The 12161-nt window shown below is 40.1% G+C and overlaps 1 protein-coding gene across 1 annotated transcript in view; it reads left to right on the forward strand.

Moving 5' to 3' along the window:
* LOC142245290 (4-aminobutyrate aminotransferase, mitochondrial-like) overlaps positions 1-8758 on the forward strand; it is a 118825-nt gene extending 110067 nt beyond the window's left edge. The window contains exons 14-15 of the mRNA XM_075317901.1: positions 2528-2639; positions 4628-8758. Of these exons, the coding sequence (XP_075174016.1) occupies positions 2528-2639; positions 4628-4749 (234 nt within the window). The 3' untranslated portion in view covers positions 4750-8758. The remainder of the gene's footprint in view (positions 1-2527; positions 2640-4627) is intronic.
* Positions 8759-12161: the final 3403 nt, after the last annotated feature.

Raw genomic sequence — 12161 nt, forward strand, 5'->3', positions numbered from 1 at the left:
GCATGTCAATTTATGCTGCGGAGATGAGTGTTCTCTGCAGGTAGCATAGAGCTCCACAGCGGCCTGCACCCAAATCGTGGGCATGGGCAGCTGCGTTCTCCCGTGGACAACACTCACATCTCTGCAGGAGGCTGACACTGTGTACTAGACGCCGTGTCGCTGGATCATGGCCACATAGCCTAAAAGTGAGACATTTGTTGCTACAGCAACATTTTTGTGAAGTACCTGTGGATTCAAAATGCTACTATACTCCTGAATAAAATCCAGTTTCCAAAATGGAGTCACTTGTGGGGGGTTTCGAATGTATAGGTACCCAAGGGGCCCTGCAAATGTGACATGGTGCCCGCAATTTATCTCAACTTTTCCAGAATTCAAATGGTGCTCCTTCCATTCCAAGCCCTCCCATTTATCCAAACAGAGGTTTTTGGCCACATGTGGGGTATCCCTGTGCTCATAAGACATTGGATAACAACCTGTTGGGTCCACGGTTTGTTGTTGTCTCTTGAAAAAGTGAGAAATTTGATGCTGAAGCAACATTTTTGTGAAAAAAATGAAAATTTTCAATATGGCAACCTAAGCTTATCAAAATCTGTGAAGTATTCGTGGATTCAAACTGCTCACTATACACCTAGATAAAAGCCTTGAGGTGTCTTGTTTCCAGAATGAAGTCACTTGTGGGGGACCGCCACTGTTTAGGCACCTCAGGGGCTCTCCAAATGCAACCTGGCGTCCGCTATTGATTCCAGCCAATTTTGCAGTCAAATGGCACTCCTTCCCTTCCGAGCCCTGCTGTGCACCCAAACAGTTGATTTCCACCACATATAAGGTATCGCCAAACTCAGGAGAAATTGCACAATAAATGTTATGCTGAATATTTTCCTTTTACTCTTGTAAAAAAAAAAGCTACCTGGTTGAAATAACAATTTTGTGGTAAAATTTTATTTTTTTTTTTTTCATGGCTCAACGTTATAAAATTCTGTGAAGCACCTGGGGGTTCAGGGTACTCACCAAACATCTAGATAAATTCCTTGAGGGGCCTAGTTTCCAAAATGGGGTCACTTGTGCGGGGTTTCTGCTGTTTAGGTACCTTAGGGGTCCTCCAAATGTGACATGGTGCCCGCAATCTTTTTCAGCCAAATTTCCTTTCCAAAATTCAAATATTGCCCCTTTCGTTCCAAGCCCTCCCATTTGTCCAAACAAAGGTTTCAGACCACATGTGAGGTATCACCGCGCTCATAAAAATGTGGTTAACAAACCTTGAGGTCAAATTTTTGGAATTACCTCTTGAAAAAGTGAGAAAATTGATGCTAAAGCAACATTTTTGAGAAAATTATTAAAATTTTCAATATGACAACGTAACGTTAACAAAATCTGTGAAGTACCTGTGGATCTAAAATGCTCACTATACCCCTAGATAGAATCCTTGAGGGGTCTAGTTTCCAAAATGGTGTCACTTGTGAGGGATTTCTTCTGTTTAGGTACCTTAGCGGACCTGTAAATGCAACATGGTGCCCGCAATCTATTTCAGCCAAATTTGCTTTCCAAAATTCAAATATTGCTCCTTCTGTTCCGAGCCCTCCCATTTGTCCAAACAGAGGTTTCTGATCACATGTGGGGTATTGGCGCGTTCATAAGAAAGTGGGGAACAAGTTTTGGGGTCCATTTTGTTGTGTTATTTCTTCTAAAAGTGAATAAATTTGGGTTAGAGCAACATTTTTAGGTAAAATTTAATTTTTGCTTTTTTTTCATTCCACATTGCTTTTGTTCATGTGAAGCACCTGAAGGGTTAATAAACTTCTTGAACGTGGTTTTGAGTACTTTGGGGGGTGCAGTTTTTAGAATGGTGTCACTTTTGGGTATTTTCTATCATCTAGGCCTCTCAAAGTCACTTCAAATGTGATGTGGTCCCTAAAAAAATGGTTTTGTAAATTTTGATGTAAAAATGAGAAATCGCTGATAAACTTTGAACCCCTCTAACTTCCTAACAAAAAAAAATTTTGTTTCCAAAATTGGTCTGATGTAAAGTAGATAAGTGGGAAATGTTATTTATTAACTATTTTGTGTCACAGAAATCTCTGGTTTAACGGTATAAAAATTCAAAAGTTGAAAATTGCAAAATTTTCAAAATTTTTGCCAATATTCAATTTTTTTCATAAATAAACGCAAAAAATATTGTCCTAAATTTGGTACTAACACGAAGTCCAATATGTGACGAAAAAACAATCTCAGAATCACCGGGATCCGTTGAAGCGTTCTAGAGTTATAACCTCATAAAGTGACACTGGTCAGAATTGCAAAATTTGGTCTGGTCATTAAGGTGAAAATTAGCTCCGTCACTAAGGGGTTAAAGTTACTCAAATATTACTTTCATGATTTTTTCATTCTACAGATTTTAGGTGGCTTTTTTCAGTTTCCCACTTTATCAACAATGAAATTAATTTGATGCATAGAACTGTAATCTGTATATTTTGGGTGTTAACCCTATCAACAATTTGTGCAAATTAATGTGAAATGTCTATATTTACAGTCCCGCTATCCGCATCTCGTGAGCCGAGCCAGAGGCAGAGGGACATTCTGCTCGTTTGATGCTCCAAATGATGCCACTCGATCAAAGTTAATAGCCAATGCAAGAAACAAAGGTAACACAGCCTATGTTAGATTAAAAAAGCTGGATTATGTTAGAAGCAAAAAAAATGTATATTTTTTATTTTTAATCTAACATAATCCAGCTTTTTTAAAGGGACCTGTTTCCATGAAAATGCAGTCCAATCTGCAGGCACTTTATATTAATTTATTCAGCATCCCCTGCTCTATTATATAGTTTTGTGAGAAAACCTTCAGAATAAGCTGTGATTTAATCATGTGAACCTCTGCTCTTTCTGGGATTTTCGGTCCGGTGGGCGGTCCTATCTGTGATTGACAGCTCCTTCTGTATACACTCTTATAAAAAGAAATCTGTTAATAGCTGATAGGACCGCCTAGTGGACCAAAAATCCCAGAAAGACCAGAGATTTAAAGGGAATCTGTCAGTGAGATCAACACTCCTAATCCTTCTATATGGGCAAGTAGGTCATAGGAAGCTCAATAAAGTGATGCCTTGAGATCTGCAATCTGATATGTATTCTACAGAAATGCATGTTTTACTTGTATGTCAATTATCTGTTGCAGGCTATAGGCGGGACAGAGGTCTCCCTGAGAATAAGTCTTCGGAGATTATTTTTACTAAAATGGGTAGTTACCAGTGGAAACATGTAACTAACACAGAACAGTAGAACTGAACTTTGTCTTATTACAAATACATTTGCTGCAGCTCTCACAGCTCTGCTGTATTGCACTAATATCGCAATACTGGCTGCCTGTGAGATGGAGGCTGAAGCTGAGAGGAGCCTGCAGATGTGTTAGTTGTAATCACACACAGCTCTGCAGTGAGATCAGGAGGGCATAGAGCGGTTGTCACATATCACACTGAAAATGTTGGTATCCATTACACATCACACTGGTAATGATCCTTTTAATTTAAAATAATCTCTGGAGGCAGATTCTTATGTAGATCAGTGTCTGGCCCATAGCCTGGAACAGCTCATTTACATATAAAAAAAATGTGGATTTTCCAGGAATAAGACATCAGATCTCCGATATCAAGGCATCATTGATTTCAGCTTCCTATGACCTACATGCCCATATAGATGGATTAGAAGGGTTGGTCTTACTGCCAGATTCCCTGTACATAATGAAAACGCACAGATACCCAGAATTGATGGATCCAACCAAACTTAAAAAAAGAAAATCAAAAACCCCAGTTTGGGCCCAGAATTAATCCCGGATATGCGGCCAGACGCCGGTCCCCATATAAGTCTATGCTGACCTGACTCAGGCTCTTTATATTGGTGGTGGAAAGGGCTAGGGGGATTAGAGCAGGTGCGTTATACTTACCAGTCTCCCGAACGGATGTAAAGCTACTTCCGGGGTCGCTCATTATCCTTCATTCATATGAAGTGCTTCCCCCACAAACCAGGTCCTTGTGTCTGTGATTGACTGCAGTCAAACCACACCACCACCCTGTGTGACTGAGTGTCTGACTGCAACCAATCGCACACAGTCTGTGTCCCTATAGTAGTATAAAAATAAATACAAAAAGTAACACAGGGTCCCTCCATATTATGATACCCAGCACAGATAAAGCATACGGCTACAGGCTGCAGCCCCCAGCTGTGTGATTATCTTGGCTGTGTATCAAAATAAGAGGACCGGCATTCAGCTTTTTAAAAAAAAATGTAAATCATTTAAAAAAGCGGTGTGTGGTTCCCCACAGTATTGATACTCAGCCATGACAAAGCTGGCAGCTGGTATTCTCAGGCTGGGGAGGCCAATGGTTATTGACCTACCCCTCCACCTAAAAATAGCAGCCTGTAGCTGCCCCAGAATTTTATTTATTTTTTTTTTTTTTTAAGAATTTCCTTTAATGGTGGTGTCCATACTTTATATGAAGAAAACCTCAACAAGGTCCCTTTAAAGTCTGTGATGGAAGGAGCGTGGAGTGCCTTTCAGCCCATAGTAAAGTGTGCATATGTGTATACGTTATGTACATCCGATACAGAACATGCTGATTGTATTTATATCTTTTTAGGCGTTGTGCTCGGAGGTTGTGGAGATCGGTCCATTCGGTTCAGACCAACCCTGGTTTTCAAGGAGCACCACGCACACTTGTTCTTAAACATCTTCAATGACATCTTGGCAGATTTGAAGTAGATTTATATTCAGCTTTCTTGCCTTAGTCCAAAAGAAGGAAGAGGTCACAAAATAAGTTTTGTCTATTAATCTCTACTACCATATACGCACAGTTCAGGTCTCACTACAATGGATGGAGATTACTTTTGCTGTCAAGCCAAAACCGTGTCTCCATAAAAAGCAGTTTTAACGTGCCACAATATATATTTTCATAGAAAAATTTAACTTTTTTTTTTTTGTGTACACTTTGCTGTGTTCAGGGATGTTATGAAATCTTAATATTGTTAATTATGGAACACTCAGACTGTGAAATGAATACTAATACTTTAAATGTCCGATCTGTGTTTGTGTCGTCTTGTATTAATAATAAGGAATTTTTGGGCCTTTCTTATCCCATGTAATGTCGCCACAATGTGAGCATTTTGTGAGATAAATTCCCTACACTGTCAATAGTTTGAAGATAATATAACTGTCTACTAAATGAATACCGCCATACAGCCTGATGTTTAAGATAATCGAGGTCCGCTATGGATATAACGGCTCTTTCTGCATGTGATATTGTACATAGATATTTCGTAGGTTTTAGGTATAATATCAGAAATATTTCTAGAGGTGATACCATATACTACTTCTTAAGGAGCACTTTTTTTTGTACAAAGATCACACTGAGCCATGTATACAGATCCATTTAAGTAGCATTGTAGAATTCGGTCAATGGGCAGGAGATTGTGGGACAATTGGAAATGTTCTCATTTCATATGATCTAAAACAAACCATTTATCCTCGATGTCATCTGCTGTTAAAGGGAACCTGGCAGAGGCCATGTCTGTCTCCAAATGCTATGGCATGATTAAAAGACGACCCATGAGACTAGTCCCGCTTCATTGGCATATATGACGCTGCAGATCAAATGTTGAATAACACAAATGTGCATCCAATCTGCTATAGTAGCAATTGGGTAAAGTCAGGGGACCTAACAGGATCCCTTTAAAACAGAACTATACGTATCTTCTATGTCACAGAGGTGGCCGTTGGGCTATCACATTAGTTGGTTTGTTGATGGTTTGTTCAGTAAAATAATCTTTGATAGATCTTTGAACTTCCAGGCTATGGGGATAAGCTGCCAAGAAGATAAGACTGCCTCCAGGCTTCATTATACAAGATTTCTCCTCCCCCTTCTCTTCAGTGTTATGATTACAAGTGCGCAGCTGGAAATCCCACGCCTGCACATTCTGCCTGCCGCCCTTCCTAGGCACTGTCGCGCCCTTCTGTGGCTACTGTCATCAATTTTGATGTGTGCAGGTGCCAGAGTTTTAATTGTCGCATTAGAAACCACAGTAGCGAGGAACAGGGTAAGGCAGAGACATCAAGCAGGATGCACAGGCATTGGATTTCTAGCCACACACCTGATGTCACAAACACTGAAGAGAAGAGAAGGAAAGATCTTGTATAATGAATCTGGAGGTAGTCTTATCTTCCAGGCAGGCCTGAAAGATTAAAATTCAGCTTTTATAGCTTTGAACAAGCCATCATCCAGCAGAAGGTATACAGTTATGACTAATTTCACCTGTATGCCCATATTAACTTAAAAAGCTCGAAAGATCGACAGATTCCCTTTAATATAACTTTCATTATGAAAGCTATGCTGATCTTCTTGCAGCCTTAACCTTGTGTGTAAATAAATTATATTTTCTCTAGGTTTTGTTACATTTCTCTTCCATGTGGTGCCATTGTGGACAGTTAAAATGGGAGGGGTTTTCTTTAAGTAATATCCTTTTATTGTCAACTATCTTCTAGACACCTTTTTATGAATAATTAGCCTTACCTGTGCTTGAATTTTTGTTAAATAGAATTTTGTCGTCTAAACTTTAGCTTTGCTTTTAAGACTTTCATTTTTGCAATATGGCTTGAATTAATTTGTTAGGAAAATGCATTTCTTGGGTGTGCAAAATAAATCTAGTTTGCAATCAATGGCCACATTTGTGGAACCATTTGGCATGCCATAGAAAGTTTTGATTCTTAAAGGTAGTCTGACCAATCTGTTAGGCTGTACTTATTTATGCTAAGCACTGTATATACTTTTAGATTTTCTAATGGAAAATCTGCTATGCCTTACATGACCCAGTATTCTGGCTGAGATTTGACGAAATCTCATTTCCATACTTTGGAGAAAGTGAGTAGTGTAAATTAACTGGTGTTATGGACATGAACTCCATCCCATGTCAGTTTATGCAGCAACCCCTTAGCTCTGAACATTTGTGGCCCCTTTTTCCTGACCATTCCTACTGATCCTCCACCACAATCATATAATTAGAGACCATTTGTGTGACAAGTAGTGGTCTGAACCCATCACTATGTGAGCATGCATCCTCCAGGACAACCGGACTATAAAAAAAATTTCTAAGCATGGACTTGCCAAATCTAATGTCAGGGATCGAGATGAGCGGCCCCATGGAAGTTTGGTTCGGCGGGTTCAGCTGGACTTTAGATAAGGTTCTATTTGGGACCCGGACTTGACCTGAACCCCAATGGAAGTCACAAATTGGGCAGTTCGGGTTTCCATCTATATGCAGCCAGCCATAAACTGAACACTTCCGGGGGCAGGTGGACATGATTTTTACTTTTTTTTTTTTTTTGGTGCACACTACGTCCAATCACGTTTTGGTTACCCCCAGTGCAAGCCAATCAAACACTGCAAGCAGACCGCACTGGGGTGAGCACTCATGCAAACATCTCTGTGCTCAGGTACGGTTTGCATACGTAAAGCACCCGAACTGTGTGAGTTTTTTGTAGTCTGTGTTTGTTTGGTATGGACACCTAACCTTAGGTTCGCTCATCTCTAGTCAGGGATCCAATTACTGACAAACATGTTATAAAATGCAAAACCCTAATTTTCTCTCCTCGTTGGTATTAACATAAACCAAGAAAGTCCCTTTAAAAATGTTTTTCAGTGAAAACAAATTATCGCCTCTCAATGGAATTGGTGATAACTTATTGATCAGTTGTCAGAATGGGGGACTTGTATCAGTCAGAATAGAGCGGCAGTGCTCATGCTTTACCACAGCTCCTTTTAATACCTTTTGGGTCTTTTTCCCGCAGCCCAAGCTGCGATTAAGCATGAGCAGTGCCGGTCTATTGTGACTTGGATGAAAGCTCCTTGGTATGCCGATCAGTGCGGGTCCTAGGGGTTGACCAATCAATAAGTTATCACCCATTCGATGGATAGATAGCTCATTTTCACCGGAGGACCCCCCCCCCCCTTTCAGGCATCATCGCGTCCCATGTTATGTAATGTCGTACGTTCAACACACCGGCGGCATAATCAGACGTCTAAGATCATGGATGTCTATATGGTCTTAAAATCGCCATTTAAAGAAAAGGCACAAATACAAGTATTTTGTTTGTCTTTAGAAAACCTGCAATGTAAGCCATAAGTTTCAAGACATTGTATACAGCACATCCAATCCTAACAGGCCCATAGAAATAAATGGGAAGGGATGAGATTTCTGCATTTGACATTGATTCTAGTGCATGTAATGACTTATTGTGACGGCCCACGGTTCCTGTACTTTTCATTCAGTTGATGGCAGATCTACACTACTCCTAAACTACCTTTTCCTAAAACAATCCACCTTTTTTATATACTACTAGTGTAAGGATACCAGTAATTGCCAGTATTCTATTCCCCATGATTAACGTGTATGTAGCATGTTCAAGGCTTGTAATGAATGCGGATTTATATACAAGTAATTACTGTGCTTTTTGTTTTTTGGGGATAACTAATGTATATAACATTTTTACACTTAGGAGCCCGTGTTTTTCTGTACGCAAAATATCAAGGAAATTTTAACCCTGTTGACACAAGACTGATTTTATTAGGTGCTTATAAAAGCAAGTGAGCCGTTTACAGTGTACTAATAGTGCCAAACATGTTAAGACTAACTGCACTTCCGTGTTCATGTCCAGAAATATGTGGATTTAACTGCTTTGTGTGTTAATCGGTAAGAAATAAAATGTATTTGTAAGTTTATTATCCTGGTTGTCCGTTTATTTCAAACTAGAAAGAAATTGATGAAATAAAACGACAGCATTAGGCAATTATATGACAACTTACCAATATACTGTACCTTGATGATCAAAACTGCAACAATTGCCTGATTTCAGTCCCCATAAACTTTAATCTGTGGTTCTCCGACATGAGACCGGAGCCGCTTCCCTTTCTAGGTTATAACACCCAGCTTTATTAGCTAAGCCAGCCTCCTTCCTTCTTGGGCTCGGAATCTCACATTTTGATAGAGGAGGAGGGATCTGGTCTAATGACCTGTTCTTTAAGCTGAAACGCATAGGATAGTATACTGATCAAGTTAGTTTGCCATTTTTAATTGACATGATTCTGGATTTGGTTAGAAGCATACATTCGCAGAAGACAAGACAGCAAAGCAGAAGAGAGAAAGTCCTTATTTAGAGGAAGACACATTGCACAGTAAGCAGGTCCGCCTTACTGAATACCTGTGTCCTCAGATTTAAAGACACTGTCAGCACAAAATGACTGTTCAAGCCCAGTATAGGTGCTCGTGTATCATAGAGGGGCTAATCAGTTTTTCCCTCCCTCTTCGTTGATTGATAACTCTGGCTTCTTAACCTACAAAAAGCAGGTGGGACTCTGTCAACACAGAATGACTGCTCAAAGTACAGGCGCTCGTGCATCATGGTACAACCAGACATTTAAATTCACCTTCCCACCTGCTTGGTATCCCTCTATCGTGACTCCCCCCCACCCCCACCATCATATAGCGGTACGTAGAAGGAAAACATGCAGATACTTTGGTTAAATAGTCATTTTGTGCTGAGAGATCCCCTTTAAGTCCATCAGTACAACAGATGACTGGTGATCCACAGAGGCTGTTTGGGCACAGTGAAGAATGGGGTAACTAGAGTGGCATTCATTTCACTGTAGTGAAAGCCGCACATTGTGGAGTATCGGCGCTTAGTATGGGCAATATCTGAACTCTCAGCAAAAGGTGAGGACAGGGGAGCATGGCTCCAGGGTTTACTCTTCCGCCAGCCATTGACCAGAACGCAACATGCTTAGAATGTGAGTGACTTTTGATATTACCATCCACACAACATTCTGCCACCGTGTGCAATGACTGAGGGGGGAAAAAAAACAAAACATTGTTCTGTTCACACATGCTATACTCACTTTGTCCATAGGATATTCATAGACGCTTACCCAACAGGTTGCATTGGTAGAATGTACACCATTATGGCAGACCCATCAGCTTCTAAGGTTATTCGCCTTCTCTTTCAATGACACGAGGTCAATGGTTAGGGCTACATACATCTGGACTTCAGTATGCCCTGCTTCTCTTTTCTATATAGAATACATGCTGTTCTAAGAGCATCCCATAAACTAAAAAATCTTCCCAATCCACAAATGAACCCAATGATCCTGAATCCTCCTGACAGCAACACAATGGGGTTTTTTTTCAATTAGAAAAAAATAAAGATCAAGAATTGTCTAAAGCTTGAAAAAGGAAAAAAAAAAGTATATTTGGGCCCACTCGGCCTTGGGTGCAGTGACTGCAGATCTTTTGCTTTCCTACTTCATTTCTTTCATATTCAAAGAGCTCCTCTTACGACACTAAAGGGTTATCCAAGAAGTTATTGTTTTTCAAACGCCCTGCAGTCTGAGTATTCTATGAGTAACCCAGCCAAGCTTTCACATCCCCATGGGCTAATTTCTGGTTCCAGCTCCTCCATATTGAGAGTCTTTGCTTAGTTTGAACTGGCCGGTCCCTCAATATTGCTCATGTGACCTCTGGAGTAGCAATGGTTTGTGGGAAAAGTAGTTTACAGACTTCATGCTGTCCCCATTCAGATCTCATGAGCTACTCAAATAACCACTGTGTGATCTGCTAATGGTCCTTGGGGCAGGGCTGACAGGAGACGACATGGTGCTGTGCATGGTTTGTGTTATTACATCAATTCATGTCATTCTTATCTGTCCCCATCACCCTGTGTAAAGGTTTACTATCCTCCAATTCTGTATGTGATTCTGATATATTTCCCCTATATGTCCTCTTCTGGCTCCAAATCTTGAGAAGAGGAAAACTGTTCCTCCTTCTACAGCAGTAGGTACACAACACACACAACCATATTGTACTGTGAGGAAGGTACAATCACATATGCACCATCGTCCTGCACAGTAAGTAAAGGATGCTCATTAGAATAGCTGGTATCTACTGAGCATGTGCAACCTCTTAAAGCTACAAATGTATGCATATGCTATGATGAGCTAAAGAAACCTCTGCTACGCTGGTCATAGGGCGATATCCAGACTTTTGAAAATTGATTGCATTTGACAACTTTACTTATTTCAGTTAAGCCCCGGAGATGTGATTTGATATTTCGGTGAAAGCAGAGTTCTGCAAGGAAAGGACCACTGGATGGTGTACAGAGACAGGAAGCAGATTTATAATATACTGCTGCTGTGTCAGAATCTAGTACAACAGTTACCCCCAAACCATTGAAACGCTGTCCCCAAATATGGTGCCAATATGGGGCAGCAATGCTGGAGTGGTAAAATACCAGTGTGATATTTTCAATAATATTTTTAGTTTCTTGTAAACTCAAAATGCACAAGAACTTGTCTGAAAAAAAAGTTGTCCTTAGACTATATCTGCAGTATTACAGATGCGTATTCTGGCTGTGTGCACGGACTGCACTTTATATTAGGTAGAGGTGTATATTTGAAATAGCCATATTAATTGCTGTTAGCTTAAAGAAGCACTCCCCATCAAATGTTTTATCCTCTAAAAATATTGCAATTATATTAAATAGCACTGTGTACTTACTCATTTTGAGTTTCTACCAGTAAATTCTTCTTTCCTCTGCTCTATTTAGAAACAGGATGCCTCTTGTCCCTGCATAAATAATTCCCCTCTTAAACTTTAACTCCTGAGGCTACTTTCACATTTCCTTCATTTCAAATCCGCCAGGTCCATCGTTGCGATGGAACAGTCATCCGTTGCGTCCGTTGACAGCTAATTCTGTGAAATAACTGATCCATCGCGCCCGTTACATCCGTTGTGCGTCCATTTTACGATGGATTTGTCGTGATCTGTTTTTTTTTTTTTTTTTTGGGCAGCCCAATGGGAGTGCCAGGCATTTTCGAGACCTATATAAGCGAGCGAGATGGGTTTTTTTTCTGACTTAGAAGGATTCACCTGGTCAGTTTTCAAACAACTGATATCCTAGATCTAATGGAAAAGAGAAGAATTAACTGGGTAGAAGGACGAAATGAGCAATTGTAAGTACACAGTGCTACATAATATGATGACTGCATTCTATTAACAGGATAAAAACTTTGATGGGAGAGTGCTTCTTTAATATTAAAAAAAATCTAGAGTAAGGGCCGAAAGTGGACTCAA

Source organism: Anomaloglossus baeobatrachus, chromosome 7, assembly GCF_048569485.1.
Source record: "Anomaloglossus baeobatrachus isolate aAnoBae1 chromosome 7, aAnoBae1.hap1, whole genome shotgun sequence".
NCBI classification, from domain to species: domain Eukaryota; kingdom Metazoa; phylum Chordata; class Amphibia; order Anura; family Aromobatidae; genus Anomaloglossus; species Anomaloglossus baeobatrachus.